The sequence below is a fragment of the Homarus americanus genome, unplaced genomic scaffold (genome assembly GCF_018991925.1).
Source record: "Homarus americanus isolate GMGI-L3 unplaced genomic scaffold, GMGI_Hamer_2.0 scaffold17856, whole genome shotgun sequence".
Classification (NCBI taxonomy): domain Eukaryota; kingdom Metazoa; phylum Arthropoda; class Malacostraca; order Decapoda; family Nephropidae; genus Homarus; species Homarus americanus.
Genome location: NW_024738735.1, coordinates 1587479 through 1610541, shown reverse-complemented (window position 1 = coordinate 1610541; position 23063 = coordinate 1587479). Strand labels below are relative to the sequence as shown.

The 23063-nt window shown below is 35.8% G+C and overlaps 1 protein-coding gene across 2 annotated transcripts in view; it reads left to right on the top strand.

Annotated features, from left to right (window-relative positions):
* Positions 1-21655, top strand: part of LOC121874340 (tetratricopeptide repeat protein 17-like) — a 39581-nt gene extending 17926 nt beyond the window's left edge. For both annotated transcript variants that reach the window (XM_042378464.1, XM_042378463.1), the window contains exons 10-20: positions 5883-6023; positions 7083-7332; positions 8472-8696; positions 9474-9662; positions 10535-10613; positions 10754-10899; positions 12107-12375; positions 13777-14014; positions 16165-16322; positions 17991-18096; positions 18420-21655. In XM_042378464.1, the coding sequence (XP_042234398.1) occupies positions 5883-6023; positions 7083-7332; positions 8472-8696; positions 9474-9662; positions 10535-10613; positions 10754-10899; positions 12107-12375; positions 13777-14014; positions 16165-16322; positions 17991-18096; positions 18420-18551 (1933 nt within the window). In that variant the 3' untranslated portion in view covers positions 18552-21655. The remainder of the gene's footprint in view (positions 1-5882; positions 6024-7082; positions 7333-8471; positions 8697-9473; positions 9663-10534; positions 10614-10753; positions 10900-12106; positions 12376-13776; positions 14015-16164; positions 16323-17990; positions 18097-18419) is intronic.
* Positions 21656-23063: the final 1408 nt, after the last annotated feature.

Below are 23063 nucleotides of genomic sequence, written 5' to 3'. Positions count from 1 at the left end.
AGGAGTGTCTTGTTCGAGAGGTTATGGCATTATATACAGTAATGGCTAAAAATCCACTGCGAGAGTATATGGTGAAGGAAGTTAATTTGAAAAGTAGGGATTCATCAAGGGTCTGCCTTGAGCACTCTTCTGTTTATCATGGTCCACAAGGCAGTATCACAGAACTTTAGGAGTGGTGTGCCCTGGGAGTTGCATGTTGATGACTTAGTGCTGATAGCAGATAACTTTAAAGAGGCAGTGGAGAAATTTAAGAGGTGGAAGGTTGGACTAGAGCACTAGACCCAAAAGACTTGAGAGTGAATATGACAAAAACAAAAGTACTGTACAGGCATTACCTTTTGTAAATCATTTCACATTTTACCCTAAATTTCTGTTATAAAAGCCGAGGTACATAACTATAAAATATGTAACCCCCAAACATTTTAAAAGGCTACAAAACATGATTTTAATAATAACTTTTGGTGTACACAATGATTACTGTATAATCCAATTGATGTACCTGCAGTTCAGTACAGAAGAGTAATAATTTTATACCTGAGCAGTATGAAATGTTAGGTCAATATCTATGATAAATATATTACTGTAGTACAGTAATACAGTAAAACCTCGGTTATCCGGAGTCCAGGTAACCGGCCTCCAAAATGAAATAATAAAATAAAAATTCTTCCAAAATCAGCTAGAATCATAAGTTGGAATACTGTGCATAATGGGGATGAGCTGCCATATTCATTGCTATGATGAACGATAAAATTGAGACATAGCATATCATAAATTACAACAGCACATATATATTTTTTTAAATAGTCCTTCCACACTAAACCACCCTCTGACTGACAGACGTGTGGCTGCTGCGCTGTATATATGCCAAGACGTCACATCGAGAGGGATCACGGTCACGCAGTCATAGCCCACTGGCTCCACACACGTTTACTTCCCGCACATACATACGTTCCCTGACAGTTGGTGACCCACATATATCACTGAAAAACTGATTCCTACACTAATAATATACCTACAACACAATTAAATGACACTCACCGCATCATTAAGAACAAGTCTGGTCATCATTACATGTCCCCTTCTAGACCAAGGGGACTCTTGAAGGTGGAGTAGAGATGTCACTCTGACTCCCACACAGCCTCTGGGGAGTATCAATATCAAGCTTCACCTCAAGAGACATGGTTTTTCTGGGTGCCTTGGCCTTCCCAGACATTTTCAAAGTTACAGTCACAAAACAGAGTGATAGCACTTGTCACAAAAACCGAGTGAATGATGATAACGTAATTGTGACCAACATTACTCACATCATGTTCACAACAACAGGAGCAAAGTACTTTATAGTCACAAAAAATAGCAAAAATCACTTAACAATCACCAAAACAGAGTACAATGTGAATGTTAGTGATGTCCTCTGACTGTAAGGTACAAGAAACAAAAAAACACCGATGATAAGTAGCTAACAACACTGATACTAACCGATAATCATTGCACTGCACAATCAGGGCCATGTGCGATCACCATGGAACAAAGCTTGGTACTGTAGTGCACCAGATGGCTGTATAACAGTGCACGGGTAGACCACAGCTGACAAATGAACCGAGAGATGTGTCCGCATTGGCCGTATGATGACCAATATCATACGGATTGTTTATATCATAAATAGGGGGGTGGTCTTAATACATCACCATCATTAAAGCGGAATATCATAGAGAGGTGGACACAGTACCTGTATTGTAATGATTTTTCCACCACTTTTATTGTTTTATTAGATGTAACATGTATACAAGTCAGCTGGGCTGGCAAGTCGGCCACGCCGTTATAACCGACTGCCTCCACACACATTCACTTCCCACACACACACACCCACCCACCCATGCTCTTCACTTTTCTTATTTTATATTTTTATATTATATTTTCATTACTTCTAAGGCATATCATTTATATATAGTGGAAAAAGAGTTAAAACAGTCTCTTTGTCTGAGACATGAATTTTGGAGGGTAGACTGTAGCACTGTGCATTGTAGGATTTATTGGGGGATCCTAAGAATGAGGTTCAACTTACCAAAAAATGTCTTTATCTGGCATTTCTCAATCCCTGTAGGTGCTGGATAACTGGGGTTCTACTATATATTGATTTTCATTCTATAACCGGAGATAAGTTCTCTTCAAAATATACCATGCTTGACTTCTGATGAATTATTACATCATCCTAAATTCCTGCTGTTTTGTTTACATGCTGTAGATACTGCCATCAATCAGTGAAGTTGCATTCATGCTCTCTCATGCATTGCCAAAACTATCCACATCTTCAAACTTTTGTTCACTTCCTAATTTTACCTATATTCTCTTATACAGTATAACCCCGCTTTACGCGGTTTCACTTTCCGCGATTTCTCATTTACGCGGTGCCTCGCCAGAACCGAACTTTCACTTTCCGCGGTGCATCTACTCATATACATGGGAAGCGGCGTGGGCAGGATGCGCACAAGGTCACCCAGTCATCAAAACATTACCGAGTTCTTCACCCGCCACCCACCACAGCCGGCCTAAGTCAGTGATAGTGATAGTGAGGATATGGACTTATATGGACTTTGAGGGGTTTGACAAAGAGGCCCTGCAAGCCTATGTGGTGGATAGTGATACAATTGATACAAGTGATACAGGTGAGGGCCAATAATCTGCCCTCTGCCTCGGAACCAACCCCCCATCCCTGTGTGCCCAGCCATCTTTTCTACTAATGTAAGTGTTAAAAAACTAATATTATTGATATTTCTCTTAATTATTAATTGTGTGTGCATACCATCATAAAATTAAGATGTAATTTTTACTACAACATAGGCATTGTGTCTGAAAAATTGGAGTTTGGGGGTCGGGCCAGTCTCTATTGGAATTAATCCCATATGTTCTGTTGTTCACTTTACGCGGTTTTCACTTTCCGCGGTTCCCCATGGGTTCAATTGACCGCGTAAATCTGGGTACTACTGTAATCATTATAATCATCTTCATTATCACAGTTTTGCGGCTATAAGTTGCAGTTAACTGATGGCAGCTCTCCATGCTGCACAGTCTCCTGAAGCCTCTCTCTCGTCAGGTTCCCAACTCTAATGTCATTTCTTACAACCTCTCTCCATGTCATTCTTGGGCTACCCCTAACCCTCTTTCCTGCCACAATTAGGCTCATGCACCTCTGAGCCCAATTTGTCTCATCCATTCTCTCCACAAGCCCAAACCATCTCAGCTTGCTTCTGTGCAGGATTTCACCAATACTCACAATACTCAGCTGCCTTCTTAGCTCTGAACAGGGTCTCCTGTTTTTCAGTGTCACATAACACATCCACCTCACCTTTCTCATTTCAGCTCGCTCAAGTCTAGTTACTTCATACAACATCACGCTTTTCACACCAACTACTTACAATCTTTCTTTCACTCAGAGTGAAGGTCCTCTTACTGTCAATAAAGGCAGCATCTCCCCAAACTTCCTCAACCTACTTCTGACTCTTGCAACTGAGCAGACTTCAGCACCCCCAATGGCACTGATCATGACACCCAGATAACAGAACTCATCAACACAGTCCACGGACATATCTCCAATGTTGAGTTTCTACAGCTTTGCTCTGGGCACATTGTGACATGCACATACAGAGCACTAAGTCAGCAACATCCTGCAGTCTACCATCTACTCCACTGCACCTCTTATGTACACACCTTCCACACTCAATGCACATTACTGAGCTGCTGCCAACGCCTTTCTTACAGAAAACACATGGCCATTTTCCAGTTTCCACCATGGGTCACTACACCTTTATCATACTGTATAGTCATAAATAAAAGTCCTGTCGCCACTCCTGCTGTTCCATGAATCCCGAGATTCTGACTTAAGAACCCGAAGCCGTAAAAATTGATGCAAGTCTGAATCTATGGGTTGTGGAGCCGAAGGGGAGGCATTTGGAGAGAATGGAGGAGGCGAACTGGGTCTAGAGATCCATGAGTAAATTTGGAACAGGAGGAGAGCTAGTGGTAGGCCAAGAATGACATGGGGAGAGTTTGTAAAAAATGACAATAGAATTAAGAAGTTGATGAGAGAAGCTACAAAAGTCTGCACAGCATGGAGAGTTGCCATCAGGTAATTGTGGCTAACCCACACAAACTTGGAAAATGGCAGTAAAATATTGATGATGATAACGACTCAATTTCATAGAATTAACATAATTCTCCAATACCTACTATAGCATCTTTACTTTAGAGACGAGGAAAATTAAAAAGGAATTTCTTAAGAAATAAAATAATAATAAAGCTATAATTTGAATAGTAAAAGTAATGATTCAAGAGTGGATTGAGAGATGGAAAAAATAGGACTACCTGTACAGGAAAACCTCATTAATTATCTTCTTTATTCCATATTTTAGAAATCTCCTATTTTTTTTTATCTCTGTATATACTGTATGCTGATGTACAGAAAATCAACAAAACATATGGCTTAACACTGACCACTTGGTGTACACAGAGTTGGACTATTTTGCTCCTACCAATTTCAAATGAAAGCATCCACTGATTCTCTAAAAATACTCCACCTACTGTATTAGCATTCCCTATTCTCTGAAAATACTGTATGCACTGTATTATGATTGGCTCTATGCCCATTCTTCTTTTGCTAGTTTTCCTTACAAATTTGTATAGTTAACCCCTATTAAACCAGATTATAGGTACTGGTAATTGAGGGGAAAGGAGTCCTGATTTTACAATTACAGTACAGAATCTCTAATTGAAAAGCTTACAAACCAGAATTGTCCAAAAACTGCTAAATTCATAAAATAAACCTATGCTAAAACATAGATGAATAACCACTTTCTTTACGAGTCATGTTATCGGGTAGACTCAGCAGTGTGTAGTCATGTTTAGTTCATTCTTAGATTCTAATATGCTTGTTCAAAAGGCCAGCCAGATGTTTGCAGTGTGAATAAAGTAAAAAATTGAAGATCAGAATAAACAAGTATATAGTTTAGATGTGGTTGGAATGTAGGTAAGAAATTAGATAAGATTTGGATGAGTTGCAGGTACCATACCGTCCATTTGAGGTAGAATGTTCAAGATGTATCTCAACCACGCTGTTATTGCACCAAAATTACCATAACCTTATTGTATTGTTACCAGTTTTGGCTTACATTCCTAGCAGTTATATTTTATGACATTTTTCTCACATAAATGGCACTTCAGTACAGTATACATGGGGCTCCCGGGTTTGGAAAAATAGCGGAAAATATTCCTTCCACTAAATCGAGAATTAATTATATCGGACTCCGTTAAATCGAGAGTACTGTATATACAGTACTGTATCTGAACTTTCCATAAAAGTGTTTTTCATTGCACAAAATAAACTTATTTATAAATACTAAGCATACCATTACAGGTACAGTATATTAAATATGAAAAAAAAAACTATTTTTGGTTTATCAGCAATATGTTTATCTCTATGCAATCATTTTATTCGTGCACCTGCATTTGTTAATAGAGAATATAAACAATAAAAAAAATTTTTTAGTGCCATACTACACAAGCTGTTGAGTGTGGTGTATGCTGAATGTGGGTAACCAAAGAACTGCATGCAGCAACCCCCAGAGTGAGCCACGTCCCACATGAACATGTGACAATCACATACAGCAGTCCGGTAGACTGGGTCAATATGTGTTTTCATTATAAATTTTTTTTATGGGTACATTCAAAATGGACCATGTGGGTTCATAATGAACTGACTTAAGTAGACCAAAAGCACAAACAGGCCAGAAAATTCTCACATAGTTTATCCAGATTTCTGGTTTAAAAAATCTTGATGAATGAAGGTTTGGTCATCAAGCAGCTAAGTTTTTTTTACATATTCTTCACAGGAATGGTGGTGCTCCAGGTGTACTAGATATGACGTTAGGTGAGGGCTTCCCAACGGCAGAACAATGTGAAAAAGCTCCTCTCTTGCCACAGTGGGATGATTTTCCCTCTGTGTTCCTTCCAGCGGAAAATAAAGGATTCTCGTAAGATATCTTTTTTGTTCCTAATATTTCTTGCTAATATTACCAGTACATATATTGCTTGTTGCATGTACCAAGACAACCTTCACTCATCTTCAAACACCTTCCATAGCTATATGCAAGTGCTGAAGGCCCAGCAGGAAGCCATGTAATATGGATTTGGAAATCATAGTAAGCCACCAAATTTCATGTTAACTTGGTTGAAGACAAGAGTGTTTATGAATTTTTAAATACCGTATTTTTACTTAAATTTAACAATTCTTTTTTACTACCTACATTTATCTTTTTATTGTACACAATCACCAAAAACTTCTCAATCGCTATAAGCACTATGCAATCTGAAAAATTAACGAAGAATCTGAAGCCATTCCGAGATGACAAGCCCCATTCTGCTCATTCTCACATCCGTCAAGGCCAAGTGTTAGAGAAGTTTTTGTTGAGAGTGTACATTGCATGTAAATATGCTTTATGATATACAGTGGCATTTATAGAAAAAAAAGACACTTGGTAGATAGATACGGTAAGTAAAATATAAAGTATAATACAGTATTGCACATGCATGAAGGTAATGGGAAAATTTGGGATGTTAAGACTTTTCATAGAGACTTGCTCTAAGAGTTTGTTGTTAAGTAAAAGTGAAAGGATGATAAAGAGTTTAAAGAGATTGTTTGTGGATGACAGTGAATGAAGGGATTTAGTGCAGTATATGCATATTTCCTCAGGAATCCAATCTCTACATTAAGCAGGAAACAGTTTAAAAAAAATACCTGTAATAATACAGGGAATGTTTGAATGTTAAATAAAATTGGAGGATAAGATGACTTCTGAGAGTATAGAAGTCCTGAGTAAAAATGTGTTTTTTATTTTGAAACTTAAAAAATGTCTTTCCTTCATCACTTATTTACCTACTTATAATGTTAGTTGTTTCAAGTACAGTACAGTAATTATTTTTTTTTACAGATTACAGTATATGAAAAGTGAAGTGCTAAATTATTCTCATATGATTAATAATTGTAGTAAAATTCATCATTTATTATTTAATTCTGCACATTTTCTTTATAGTGTAGATCGTTTCCTAAGTGATGACATTGATGTAAGCTTCAGTGAGGAACACCCTTTACCCTGGCATCCACCCATTTGTGAGAGACTGGCAGATACAGTTGAGGGGATCGATGACATCCCTGGTATCAAGGAGCGTCACACACTCACAACACGGAATCGCGACCCTCATGCTGTTCCATACTTAATGAAGTATGGGTATCAAGGTGTGGAGGCTGAAATCGGACAGCGTATCAGCAGTGCCATGAAAAGGGTAAAATTAAAGGAGTTTTAATTGTATTTGTCATGCTGTGGTAGTTACTGGTCACTCTTAAAGATGGAGTGTTGAAAATACTAATCATATACTGTACCATGAAACCTGGTTGGGAATGCTGAATATACTTGGCTCTTTGATTTGCTTGGCTGGTGTATACAGTATACATTAATCTCTCCATTAGTCAGAATAAATGGTGCCAAGCAGTTCTGGGTTTGAGAGATTTCCAGGTACACTACTGATACAAATTTTCTCATCCCTGGAAAAAACTACATATCCCATTCCACGGAATTTCTCCGGGCACTGGTGAATGCTTTCATACCAGACTAGTGCAACAGATTTGAATAATAGCTATTGTATTTATGTCCAATTGTAGCTTCAGTAGAAAATTTTTTGAATCTTCATTTATTACTTCTACACCTAACTTTAACTTGGCATATGGTTAGTAAACCCCAGACCTGATCCTAAATACTGTACTGATATCAATTAGATTATCTGTAATCCCCCAACCTTCAGATTTTTCAGTAATTCAAGTGTCTCACAACCCCGTGTGTGTGTGTGTTTGTGTACATAAACACACACGGAAATACAGCTCCTCCCCGACTTACGACGGGGATAGGGACCCAAATCCAGGTCGTAAGTCGAAAATGCTTAAATAATACATAGAAAATCTAAAATGGGTGTCTCTTTTTCTTCTCAGCCCCACAAATCTCACTTTTAAGCTTGCCAGCCATTTTAAAGTGAATTACAAACTAAAATTTTGTCTGTGTACTGACGTTGGGACTCAAAAAAACATAATTTGACAAAATTTTGGTACGACTGAGGCAGGTTGTAAGTGCGGGTGGTCGTAAGTCGAGTAAGTCGTAAGTCGGGTAGGAGCTGTACTCCGGTCAAGGTACGCATTCCTAAATGCCATTGCGAATATCGGGGGAATTTTCCCCGTACGAATTAATGTAAATGGGAGTGGACATTTTCTTTTCATATTATTTTTTGGCATAAAAATTATTGGATTTTTTTGTATAATATATTTGGTACATATAGATGCATGCATGCATAAACACATACAGTACAAACATACAAATATGTATATCAAGATATACCTTCGTATAGAAATTTTACAAACTATTCCATAATTACAGGGTGTTGGACCCCAGTGGCTACTTTATAACTTAGCGGGTCTGTATTGGCGAGTTCATGGTAATCTCTATAATGGAGTGGAGTGTTTACGCCGTGCAGTAGCAACGGCACCAGATGAGTGGCGAGATGTTCCTCTGGTCAACATAGCAGCATTGCTTTACACTGCTGGGCACATTGATGATGCTCTTACACTAACCCTCCAGGCAACGCAAGTAGCTGATCATGAAGTAAGTTTTCTACTAGATTTTATTTTAGACATATGTGACTTTGATGAACATGGACCAGGACAACAATTTAATAATTACAAAGAAGTACTGTTAGAGGCTAGGGAAATACATATAGGACATAGGAGGAATGAGGCTAAAAGTAAGTGGATGACAAATGAAATTTTAAAGAAAATTATAAAGAAATATGAGAAAGCGAAGTGAGGTTTGCATAAAAATAAACAAAGAAATTCAAATGGGCAGAGTACAAAGACCTATACAATGATAAAGATAGAGTAGAGGTAAGAAACGAAAAGGAAATAAAGATCAAATTGCCTACTCTTGAAACAGAAGTTGAGGCAGCTGGGAGGAAAATGAAAAAGATAAAGCTTGTGGGGTTGATAGCTTCCAGCAGAATTTATAAACCAAATGGGAAAGAAGGGGATAAAATGTTTGACTGATGCAGTGTTTTAGTTCTGTACTTGTTACAGTTCATGAATTTTTACTGCATGGTGGCTATAGGTAAATCAGAAATGAATGCAGTCGAAAAAAATTACTGTATCTTATGGTATTGTTTTCGAGCAAAATTTCCAGGGTACTGTATATTGCATGGATAATGTGACATAATAGAGAATTCCATACTATCTTAGTGGGAAAAAATATAAATAATTGTACTTGGAAGTTTTTTTATGTTATTTTTTTTTTTGGATGATATTTGCAGTGCAGGTATTATCTACTGTACTGAATGTTAAAATTCTAAGTTTTGATAATAAGCATAATAATGATCTTTTTCTTTCTCAGCCTGAAACTAATTTCCTGTTAGCCAATTTATACTGTGGAAAGGGGAACTTGACTGGTGCATGGCATCATTATGAGCGTGTTTTAGCTGCCTCACCCAATCATTCATCTGCTCTTCAATACCTCACTGCCCTTGCCTGTCACACTCGACCTCCACACTCCATACGCCCTTTGCCCACATGCCAAAACCAGGTAAGGTGATTATTTTTTTACGGCAAGTTAAATTTTTTTTGCCTATTAAGATACTGTATTGCCTTTCTTCACCAAACAGCAGGGTGCATAATGCTGAGCCTTCTCTACAAATTGCAAGTTTCATGGAATTCTGTTCACTCTGTCCACATTAGTGCAGTATTTACTTTGTCAGTCTTTCTTTAAGTTACTACAGTACTGTACTGTCCTCAGTAGTTTTTCTTCCATATCATTTTAACTACTTGGTACTTAAAATCCTGATTGTTCACAGGGTTACCCTGTACTTTCTTGGGACATCAGTTTACAACTGAATTTCATTATTAAACCCTTAAGACATAATTCTACATTTAATAATTAAATAGTAAAAATAAAATACTATTTGAGGGAGGAGGCACACTACACCCCACCCCACACTCATACACCCAGCAGTGTATCAGCAGTGTGTGTCTATTAAGTACTGTATAACCAGTGACTTGAATACCAGTTATCCCTTCCTTTACCCTTCTCAGTACACGCAAGGATCAGAAATATTTTTGTCTTTGTCCATTTCTCTCTCTCACCCAAATTCTACTCTAAGCATTTATATATAATGGACTAGTCTCACAGAAGACATTCCATTGACTGAGGCTCTTTAGTGTGGGTCAACTCAGTCTTTGATTCTTTGGTAAGGGCGGTTAGTCATTAACCTTTAACCAAAACTTTGAATGTTCACAATGCATTGGCCATTTGTTTTAAATTGAACTTGTTTGCCACTTATCGTATATGCCAAGCTTGCCAATGTGGGAAATATATTATAATTCATTGTTAAACTAACTTGATACCATTCTTACTGAACTGTTGTTCTTGTCAGGGTATTGATGATGTGTACTTTTCAGGGTGGGGTAGAGGAAGGAGTATGTACAACTGATGGTGGCTGCCAGGACTTAGCAGGTATTGCATCTAATGAAGAGAAAAGTAAGTTTTGTGGTACCGATACACATTTTTAGAAGTAATTATTTTGCCAAAGGACTAAAATTCTCAAGTTATTTCACTTAAAAAAAAAAATACTTACTGCACTGAATATGATTTGTACCTATTGTAATGTACTTTGACAGATGATGTAGAAGAAGTGATCAACTTAGATATTGAAAATGAAACTGAGGAGGAAACAGAAGAGGAAATATCTTCAACTCCACCACCAGAAGTAACAGAAGAAGAAAGCACAAAAGAGATTAGTGATCCACAGGGACCTGAAGCAAAGGTAAATAGTATTAATTTCATAAAATGGTTGTTGCATCTTTCATTCTTTGCCAGTTTTGTGTTCCCATTCACATTAATTCTTTCTTTGCTCTGAATTTTCTCCACAGCCACACTATACTGTACTCCCTCAATTCACATGTTTTCCTCTCATTACTAAACACTGTACACTATAGTTTCAAGCACCATAACTCTGGAATGTAATGACAAAAAAAGGCCGATTATAGATAGTATATTATCCATGTGATAACTACATACTAAGTTTATCAAAATCCATTTCTGCTATTTGTTTGGGTTATTGTGTTCATAGCTGTTGGCATCCCTTTCTAGAGACAGCAATAAAGTGAACACCTTAGTGATGATTCACTTTAGTTTCTATTAAATGAAATTTAAAGTTGGTTTGGAGTGCAGTGATCTTATCAGTATCAAGAGGACAGCATTACCTCTCTATACCAAAATTCACTATGCTGTATACCAAACTGCTCCTCAGATTCCAATATTAACTCTCTACTATACCGAACGAATTCACTCTACTGTACAGCATACTGAACCTCTACCAAACCCCTCCTCAAATATCTCAAATGCTATATTGAAATTTAATACAGTGATATTAATAAATAAAAATGATAAAAATGACAATGACTTTACTTTACCCTCTTGGGTACTGGAAATCTTGGTTTTTGTTCCCACTGGTTTGTGCCCTTTATGCACGGAGATTTTTTCTTCCGCAAGCACCAGTATCCAGACCAAGGAGTTGTTATTTTTGCATCAATTTGATACATTTTGCATCAGAATAGCTTGGGCTTTCATATAAGTTAAAAAAAGAAAACAAACTATAAAACACTGATTTTATACTCCGAATGAAAAAAAAATTAAGCTGAAACTTAATTTAACATGATAACTTTTCAAGTTGAAAGGCTGATTTTTTCTTGTAACTTGTTATTTCTACATATCATTACATGTTACTGTTGTACACTGTGGAATGTGTTCAACCTACAAGGATTCCTTAATTACTTGCATCATCTAGGCTTTGCTGATACTAACTTGCAACATTTTTCTTTTCCATTTTGCCAGAATTCTTATAATTATTTTTATTGGCATTGATCTTTTAGACAGATTTTGAAAGTTTGTGCTTATAACTTTGTTTTGACATCGACAATTAAATTATGAATACCAATTTATTCACCGATGCTTTCTGGGTTTCCTTACAGCTTGGATTACCTAATAAGCAAATTCATGTCCGCATTGGTCTGGGTGCTGAAGATTCAACTGCAACTTATACTACTGCCGATGTTGAGGGATCCACAAACCCAGACACTCCAGTCATAGAGGATGACCCATTACCAGATGTTCTTCTACGGGTGAGAGAGAGAGTAGCCTCCCCCCCTCCACCACCTCATGTTTGTGATCGTGCTAATAAACTGAGCGACGTCAAACATTTCACATCCACTTGGCTCTCTGTTTCAGCAAAGAATATAGAGTAAGTTGATCGATCAATGTACAGTACAGTAGTAGAAATTGACCCATTGACAAGATGTCCCTTGATAAACTTAGTTATTGTATACATTGCCTTCACTTCTCGTTAATTTGATATTTCAGTGATATAAAACAATATACAGTACAGGTATCCCTTATTTAATGATGGAGTTGCACTCCTGAAAAACGTAACATTAAGTGAAATTCTCGCTAAACGAGAGATAACAGCAATAATAATTTTTTATTAACAAATGCCTTTCATATTGTTCTAAAAATAGAGTAACTTCTAAACAAAGAAATAAGCCAAACGCAGAATATTCTATTCTAGCAGTAAGTGTTACCGGCTTGTGTTGCTGTATCATCAAAGACTGGCTGTCTTTTATTTTTTCCTGCGTGCATTTGCTTTGTCTTTCAAACATGGGATTATGATATAGGCTCTTAACTGTGTAGAATTCAGACAGCTAGTAACAAACAAGGTTTTTTCATGTTAAATTCTTAGACTGAATTCAGTAACCCTTCTACTGAAGTTCAGGCTGATATAACAGTACAGTAATACAGTTCTGTTCTTCCCTCCATCTATCTATCTGAGTTTGTAGCTTGTAATGGTAATTACAAATATTTTTAACATTTATATAATATTTATAGTGATTTTATTATCTTTTCTTGGACATTCATTTGCATACCATTCTCCTAGTACAATGAAGTGAATAATTTTTTTTTATGCAACATCAGTATTGACTGAAATGAGCTGTTTATGCAACTCATGAAAGTACAAAGAACACTGAGGGTGTGTGTGTGTGGCCTCCTGACCCTCACACACTCCCTCCCTTCCCATAGAAGAAAACAGGAAGCTGTGGCATGCAGTTGAAGATGTGAGATGAAACTTTTGTCAAATAAATTTTATTTTGATGAACTTTTTAATACATTTACAAAGTTTTCTTATTGGTTTGTTCATATAATTTTGGGGGATGATTAAAATTTGGTCAACAGTTCATTAAAGTTTTCAGCTTTAAATTTTTAGCCAAAGGGAGGTGTTCAGCATTAAATACTGTACGCACTTCCAGTACAGATACAAGATTATGACTAGATTGAAGGAGAAGTGTAAACATATACAGTAGCACTACCTGGGTGTCTTCATGATTCAACATGTGTGATTCATTGAACAAGTTCTGTAAATGCTTGTTTGTATTTAAATTCTAATACAAATTGAAAATCTACACTATTGTAATTATTGGAAAAGGTGTGCTGATTAATATCTTCACAATTTTTAAAACATAAATGTGAGAATACTTCTTTTGCAAGGAGCTATTAGCAAACACCATTTTGAATTTTTAAGATTTTCTATAAGAAAAATGATATCCACATAAAATATGCAAATTTTTATATATTTTTTGTTTCTCCACAGTATATCTGAATATCTTGTGGCGAGTCCTGCAGTGGGTACCCCACTAGAGGAGCCTATATGTAGAGGAGATTTGCCAGCCTCCATGCACACCCTCGATCATTTAGCGGGTATTAGACATCGTCAGCTCCTTCCCCACTTCCCTGAAATGGGTCTGCGGGAAGCTTTACAGACTCTCACAGACCGGACTCCTGTGTCTGTTGATTTGATGGCAACAAGAATTGCGAGATCACTTCAAAAGGTAACTTCTTTGTTAAAGCTTTTCACAAAGAATTTTTCTGTGGCTACTGGCTTATTTGAATTCCTTATTTATGGCTTATGACTCGCTCACAAGTAACCTATAAGGTTTACCACCCCTAAGTGCCCACTAGCAAAGCATGTCATTCCTAAGAAGCTTGCCTTGCTTAGCAGCTGACCTGGACACATCGCCCACATCTCATCCTCTCAAATTTGGATATGAACCCTTTATCTGGTGGTTACCTTAATAGACCAGTGAAGCTGTAGGTTAGGAGGTAAAACAGTCAGTGAGAGTCACAAATTTCTAACCTCCACAACCATAAAAAGGTTTACATACCTCCTCCTATTCAGTTCCTTTGGCTAAGTCATTCTGTTAACACCTTCTTAGATCCCAAGTTGAATTACCAAATAGATAAGTCTTCCTATTACTCTTATTGTATCTTCATATACATTGCTGTTTGGCATAGGTTTGTGCCATACACTCTAAATAGCATTTGACATTTGGATATTTAAGGGGAGTGATGTTTCGTGAATTATTGAAAGCACTCAGTAAATGAAATTGACTTTTCTTACAGATCTAAGTGATTCCAATGCTCACTATTAGCTCAGCTCCTCAATTGTGTAAATTGAAATAAGAAATTAGCAATAGCTTCTGCCATTGTGTAGTAATTCACCCAATATTTATGAGATTATGTAAAATCAGGAATATATTATGTGCCATCATTTTTTCCATTGGCAAAATTTTGAGAAATCTTTTGAAGGAACTTGCCACATGACTTAGCTACCAGGGATTATAGAATGAATATAAAACACTAATTTCAGACAACAGATGCAGTTACTCAGATGCCCCTTAACACCATAAAAGCAGAACAGTAAAAACATTGTAAGCTGTAATATCTCTTAAGGTAATTTTTTTTTCGGTTGCTGCTTAAAGAATAGAACAAGACTATTAATGATGAAAAGTCAGATTTTGTGGTTCTGTAAAAGTATTGCTCCCTCCCATGCCTTCCTTCATTACATTACTGTCTCTCACAGGAAAAGTAAAACCCTACATCTGATTTTTTTAGCCTTGGTCGCCAGCTCTGTTGCAACCTATCTTGACTGACTGACTGTCTATGCGAAAAAATCTGGTCTGCAGACTCACTGGATCTGCCTTATTTTACTTATATAAATCACTAGACTAGAGCATGAAAAAAAAGACTGTAAAGTACTATAGAAGTGAATCTACTAGAAAATAATATTTTTTTATTAACTCCTTCACTATATGGACACCACTTTTAAAATTTCATATAGCTAATGCCATATGATTCTATTCAATTTAGAGGCAGCACTGTACACAAGGGATTAATGAGAAGTAGGTTATAGGATGTAGGAAAAACATTACGGGGGAGAGAAAGCCATTGCTTCGTTATGGAGGGAGAAAAGGAACCATCATAATACAATACTGTATCCTCAAGCAGTGAGTTATGTGTCACAGTACCTATCTTAAGAATTGGCATACAGGCACACACACCCCAAAAACAGTGACTGAAATATAGTAGTAAATTAAAAGAAATATGAGAAACATTGTGGTGAAGAGAAAGAGCTGATAGAGATATGGTGATTGTAGGAAAATCAATTAAGTGGAATGCTTTTAGCTCCAACCTTTGAACAGTTGAAGAACTGTACCAAGCATATGACAATTATTCCATGCAAGGTGTATCTGGCCATTCTGCATATGAAGGAGCTGTTTTGGTGAAAAATGTTTGTGGCCCTTCCACAGCAACCCCAGGTTTTGTTTAGCAGATTTTGCTAATGTAAGTGTTCTAGGATGGAGTAAAAGTAATTGTGAAACTTAATTTCTTATTATTATTCCTTAGCTGAATGTGTGTGTTTTGGAAATTAATGAATGGGAAAATATGAATTTTACAAAAAAAAAAAAATTACAAATTCAGTTTTGGAACAGTTACACAAACTAAGTTTTTTGCTTTCTCGGCAAGAGATGCTGAACAAGTCAATTTAAAACAAGGAGGCTCACTTTGTTTTACTCATCATCAGTTGAAGATTAATGCAGGTGTTTAGTGTTTACTGAGGCATGGTGGTTCTGCACTGCTCTGTTAATTAGTGATTGAAATTGGATCAGCAGTTTAAATTAACATTAAATGAACCCCACAGAATGAAACTTCATGGGTAGTTGCAACAGCAGCAGCTTTATACTGGCGAGTAGTGGGCAGTGGGGAGCGAGCAGTAGACTGCTTGAGGCATACTTTACACCATGCTCCACGCCACATGAAAGATATCCCTCTTATATCTCTTGCCAACATCCTACACAGGTAAAGTATTAAATTACATTACAGGTATTTGTAAGTTTTGAAGAGCACTGAAGGTCAAATATTTATAGTAAAAAATGGAGTAATATACAGGTACTCCTTGACTTACGACAACCCGGACATGCGACGGCCGTGGTCGTATAAAATATTTTTCAAATTACGTATTTTCTAGTACCGGCGTTAGTGATCGCGCTGTGTACCGACAAAATTTTTGTTTGTAATTCCCTTTAAAATGGCTGGCAAGCATAAAAGTGAGAGTTCTTGTGGTGCTGAGAAGAAAAAGAAAGAGACACCCATTTTAGAATTTCTATGTACTTATTTTCTCCTTTTCGACTTTCGACCAATTCGACTTACGACCTGGTCGTCGGGACGGAACCCAGTCGTAAGTCGAGGAGAGACTGTATGGCTAATTGTCACGTGGTAGTAGTATCAAGATTGGATTATAAAATTAATGAAAAGTTTTGTTATGAAGCAATAAAAGGCAGAAGAGGGTCCAATGGCCACAGCATGGCCCCCTATAATGAACAATAATAAATCTATCCATGATGTTGGACATATTATGGACAGGTTGTATAATATTGGAAAGATGTGTTTTTCCAGATTTCTTTGAATATTTGTAAACCAGTTTGTTTTTATGACAAGTCACTGTAGATAGGTATATGTTACTAGCTATCAATCACACACTAGTGATGATTGTATTGTGAAACCATTATACTGCCAGCTAGTATGCTATTTCTCCAGCATTACTCGTTTATGCAGAATTTTTTTCAAAGAGGGAACCAGACTACAATTAAAGGTATGAATCCCTCATTACCAGAATATTTAAGAAAATAAAATAAGCTTAGTTGAATGTAAGCTTTACTGTACATTATTTAATACAGTAGTCAAGGGTTAAACAAAACTTCACTGATTCTATAAGATATAGATTGAAACATATCCATAATCCATTTGCAAAGGAATACCATGCCATGTACATATGTACGTCAGGATGCGAGAGCCTTCAATAATCTTCGGGGAGACTTGGGGTTTTCTGAGTTCGTCTCTCCATTTTGAATATCGTTTGAGTTGGATGGAAAAGTGTCCGAGGTTGACCCCATCTGAGAATCACTAGGATCCGAGATAAAAGGGTCCGAGTTGGCGAGGGTTTACTGTATAAATTCAATAGACGTGTCCTTTAGGAAGTGGAGTCTTATGATGTACAGTAATTGATAAAACATTTTGTTTATTGATTCCATTGTGACAGTTTTGGAACAGCCTGTCTCCATCATCAGGCAAACTGAAAAGCAAAACTATTCATGGTGTGAGAACTCAGTTATATACATAAAATCATTTAAAGACTAAACAGTGCAGTGATTTCTTCAGCCTGTATTGGTATGGTTGACAAAGAATTAACATTAGTTTCAAGGTTATACAGGTTCCATCAAGCAAAATGAGGACACTCGTATGGATCACATCTTCCTTTCTTAAATAAAATTATTACTGTACTTCTAGTTCCTAATAAATTCTACCACTCAATCATGTTTTACCGAACTTAGAATGTACGAGTCTTTTTCATATGTTGACAGAATGTATTTTTGTGACACATCTCCTTTTACTTGTTTCTGATCATTACAGTATCATATAGTCATTGTCCTACTAATGTTTAATTGAAAGTATTTTGCCTTATTTCAGAGCGGGTCTTTACAACAATGCTCTTGTGGTAGCAAATATGGCATTGGAAATTTCACCTAAGTTTGTTGTCATCCATTTTACGATGGCCAATATATATGCTGCTAAGGTAAGTTATGTTCATATTATAATTTTCTATTTATAATAGCTTACATTAGTAAGTATAAAATAAAACTGTACAGTGCTATTTAATGGTAAAGTTTGGCGCATTTTTAAGGGCAGGTTTATGATGTGTTTGGTGCATAAAACTTTTCAGATGTGCATATAGTACCAGCTTTTCATAAAAAGAGGGAACCTGTACATTTTTGGGAAATTATTATTTATTTTAATTAGACATTTTACTTACTCTTGTTTTTGTTTACAGTAAGGAAAAAGTTCTGTACATGCTGGTAAATACAATTTCTAATTTATATATTCTCTTCTGACTTACAGGGTGATCTGGAGAAAGCAACTGCCTTTTATCAATCTACATTAGCACTTCAGTCCTCCTTTGAGCCAGCCAGAGATAGGTTACGAGCTATTCAATGTGCCACACTTAGTGATGAGACCTCTGTAAAAAACTAGGAGTGCTCCAGGTGATTCTGTTGAACATTATGACTTGCTGAATGTGCCATAGTTTTCACAGGCAGCAGCTGAATACCAATGCAAGTATTATTAAAATCTAAGGGGAATGTATACAATATTGTAAGATATTACATAAAAAGCAATGTAAAAGAAAGAAGCTAATAGTGACGACATAACCATTGCCACGTAATTTGTTTTGATGGATTTTTTTTTTTACTATACTTTCATTGCTGAGTTTGATAGATACTGTAATTAAGCCCCTAGACTCACACCATTTTTTTTTTTTTTTTTTTGCGGTTAAACGGCATGGTGGCCCGATCCATGCTGTCACATCAACAAAAAACATAAAATTACACCATATAAAAGTAAGTCCTTTATGTTTAATATGGCAGGGAGCGTAGGCCCCTGGCTAAGAAGTTAGGTAAGGTTAGGTAAGTTTCTTTGGTTAGGTTGGTGCCATCTGCTAACAATGCTTCAGCCTCTTGTGTTTCTTATCGACTAAGGTTAGGTTGGGTTTTATTTAGAAATAACCCCATTTTAATATATTTGCTCAAATTACAACAGTGTCCGCTGCAAAACACATTGCAGCATTTTTGAATTAATTTTCTATGAAAATTCAGTGATAGGCGTGTCGTCAATAATTACCAAGAAAGATATAGAAAATGTACTTCCTCTTACTATAATTAGACCACAATGAAACTTGTTAGGGGGATTATGCTTAGACTGATTTGTGAAAGTAAAAAGTGACAAGTTACATAAAGAACTTGTATACTGTATTGGTCAAATTTATTTTGTTTTATATGAATGATGCTGGTAAATACATTATTAATAGCATATAACAACAGAAGGGTATGATTCAATGGGTCAGTCTTTAATCACGATAAAGAAAAATATATTAAGTACCGGTACAGGCAAAGGATAAGATTTTGAAAGTTACCTTAATAGCTGGAGAAAGGATTTGGATTGAATTGGGCAGCATGAATTGTGAGGGAGTATTTTTGTTATAGGTGTTTGAAAAAAGAAAGAAAGAGAGAAAGCTGTTTAGAGTAACATTGGATTCAAATTGACTTTAATGCTCTTGTATGAAGTTATGGGCAGCTGTGAAAGTACAGTACAGTACTGTATAAATTTTAGCACTTAATGAAAGAATAAACCCTATTAGATGCTCCTAATTTAACACCATAAATGAAGACTATAAGTAACTAACATTGTTGGGTTTTTTTCAGACTAAGTTCTTAAAATTAGAAGAAAAAACTTTTAACCAAAATTGATTATAGCAAAATTTTATGAAAAGTTTGCTTACTTAAAAATTTATTGATTTTGTCATTTTAAGTACAGTATAGCATAAAAAGTTTCATGTTTATGCATACAGTTAGTTTGCTACTATTTTTTGGCATATATGGTAGGTCCGATGTGCTGAGGCTTGGTAATTGCATATATTTTAGATGCCTAGATTCAGTTATATGTCATGCCATAGCCTGCTATGGCATGGGTGTCTCTTTTTCTTCTCAGCACCACGAGAAATCTCACTTTTACGTTTGCCAGCCATTTTAAAGGGAATTACAAACGAACATTTTGTCAGTACAAAGTGCGATAACTAACGTCGGTACTAGAAAATACATAATTTGAAAAATATTTTATACGACCACGGCGGTCGTATGTCCGGGTTGTCGTAAGTTGAGTATGTCATAATTCGAGGAGTACCTGTACGTATTGTCTTTATATACAGTGGTTAAGTTTTCAAAAATTAATAAAAATTCCCAAATTTTTATTTGAAAAAGGAGATATTTTAGACACACATGAATGAGAATGGCTTGGTACAGTACTTTAGTTTTGTGAAATTTTTGGTAGTAAGATGGTAGTTCCCCCCTCCCATTTTTATGGGGTTGCTATTTTGGTTTAAATTTAACCCCCAATTGACACAAATGTGAGAATAATGTACAAAGATATGGTGTGTATAATAGGAATGAGCACAAGATCATGTGATGAATATGTAAATAGATAAAGGTAGAGCATCTCTTAATGTTAACTGTACAGTAATCAGATTTTTTTTTTTTTGTGATTGAGACAAGAATACTTTGCTCAAATGTACTGTATACAGTATATACACACTGCCTCACAATATTTTCTTAGTCTTTAAAGGAAAAAAAATACTAACTACTAAAAGTATTTAAATCAGTAGCCATAGTCAAATATTCATTATTTGGTGCAGATCTAAGATGATTTAAGGTCGTTTCATTTACAATATTTATGGATCATGTAAGATTTAATTTTTAATGTAAGTGTTTATTTTTATATGTTTGAATTACTGTACTGTGCACAAACTTTTTGCTTCACAAATGGTAAATTGCATGTACAAGTAAACCAAAATTTGCTGCTGTTGGTAACTTATAAACTTATTTATTTTAGGATCTACTTTATGTTTGCCGATTTGAAAATGTGTGATATTCATACTTTATTAGGAATGCATCATTTTGATCATAAGCTGCTCAAATGTTGAACACACAAAACAGTACAGCATTCCCTCATCAACAGCAGGAGTTACATTATAGAATTCTACCCTGGTTGGCAAAGGTTAAGCATAATAAAGGAAGTAACTTCAATGTCCAGCTGAAAAGTTGAAGATACGTATAGGGTGTATGTTATACTTTAAAAAATATATTATACTGTACAGGCACTGTACTTGAAAAACATTGTAATGGAGCAGGTCTCCCCTGATGCTGCATGCCTGGCTTCAAAGTTTTACTGCTTCCCTGGCAATACAACTAGGAGTTTGAAGACCTCATACCATACAAGATTTTCATATGCAAAGGTGTGTACTGTATGAGTAATTTTATTTTATTTTTTTACACAAGATCATACACCTAAGGGCCAAGAATACAGCTGTCAGAGTAGGCTCCTGTCTGTTTGTATGTCTGGCAGCTTTATATCTCAGTTATCCCATAGCACAGGTACTTGTATTTATTTTTCTGTTTTATTCAGTATTAACTTGTTTTATTATACTGATTTATTGCATAGTTTTATTTATACATATCTCAGTGAAAATTTGTTATTGCATAGAAATTTTTAAAATCTTCAAAACATATAACCAGATATATTATTCATCAACATTTTTCATATAGTATATACAAGTAGTATATATTACTGTATTACACATTTTAGGTTAATTTTCTTCTATTTAAAAAAAAATGTTATATTATTTAGAATACAATTTCTCTATAAATCTATAAATCTTTTGAGCAGTAGTGACACGGAGAGTGAGTACTACACCCACACTGTTAAGTGAATGTGTTAAATGATAACTATTGGCAGGATAGTAGAAAGCCATATACCATATAATTTGGGAAAAAAAATCGATATAAAGAGGTTATGAAAAGGTAGAAGATATGGGTGCAGTAGATGATAACTTGTCATTTGAGGAGCATATAAACAATGAATTGGACAAGACTAGTGACTTTATAAACCTGATCTGGTTAATATTTCTATGGCTCTGGGCCAGAAATCCTCTTCAGTGGCTATGGGAACCTGTGGATATTTAAAACTAGATAACATGGTTGGTGAAATGGTGTACAAGTGAATTAAATGTGGATATGTACTCAAAACTGTGGTTGGGAAAACTACAGTTGGTGAGGGATTACTGTACTTTATATGGTTATTGTCACATAATACTAATGAATCATTTTATTTCAAAGGTTCATCAGGTATTCTATATTTTAGTCAAAGGTGGAGTCCCACTGTTGAATCATGTTGTGGTGTCATTAGTGCCAAATCTATACAGTTACGTAATGTGTTATGACCTTTGTAGGCAGAGTATATTAAAAAATATATACTGTACATCGATTATCAAAAAGATGATAATAATAATATTAACTGCTGTGCAATCAGACATGCAGCTGATCACATACTAGAACAGAAACATCCCAGTAAAGGAACATTTGGGTTATGCCACTATGATTTTACGAATAAGCCTCCCAGAACCTAATTGGCTGTACTATATGAGTGCTCCCCCAGATTGACAAATAATATTTATTCTTTTGATAATGGGAAAAACTTCACTGAAGCAAAAAAGAACAAATATTTCCAAGTGCCAGTACAATACTGTACTGCACTGTACAGTATATGGTAATTAGCAGTAAACATCACATTTACCAATATAAAACAAAACATTAATGTTCCATATCTAGGTGCTAAGTGGATTGGCAAGTGATGCAGCAAAGTGGGTGACCGAAACTGTTTACATTGGCTAATGCTCACAACAAAATTGTAATTATGCCACCTAGTTTTAAGAGAAGAAATACTAAAAAATTATTTAATTTACCTACCCTTAAACACCTATAGTCTTCACATTATTTTAATTGAAGTAGTTCAGAAACCAACTCCCCCTAACCCATTCGTTAACCAATGTACTGTATTCCTGTACTATGTTGTATGATATAATTTTGCATGTATGGCATTATTGATGACTCTCAAGTATACAGTACTTGTTGCTCAACATTCTTGATACTGTAAGTA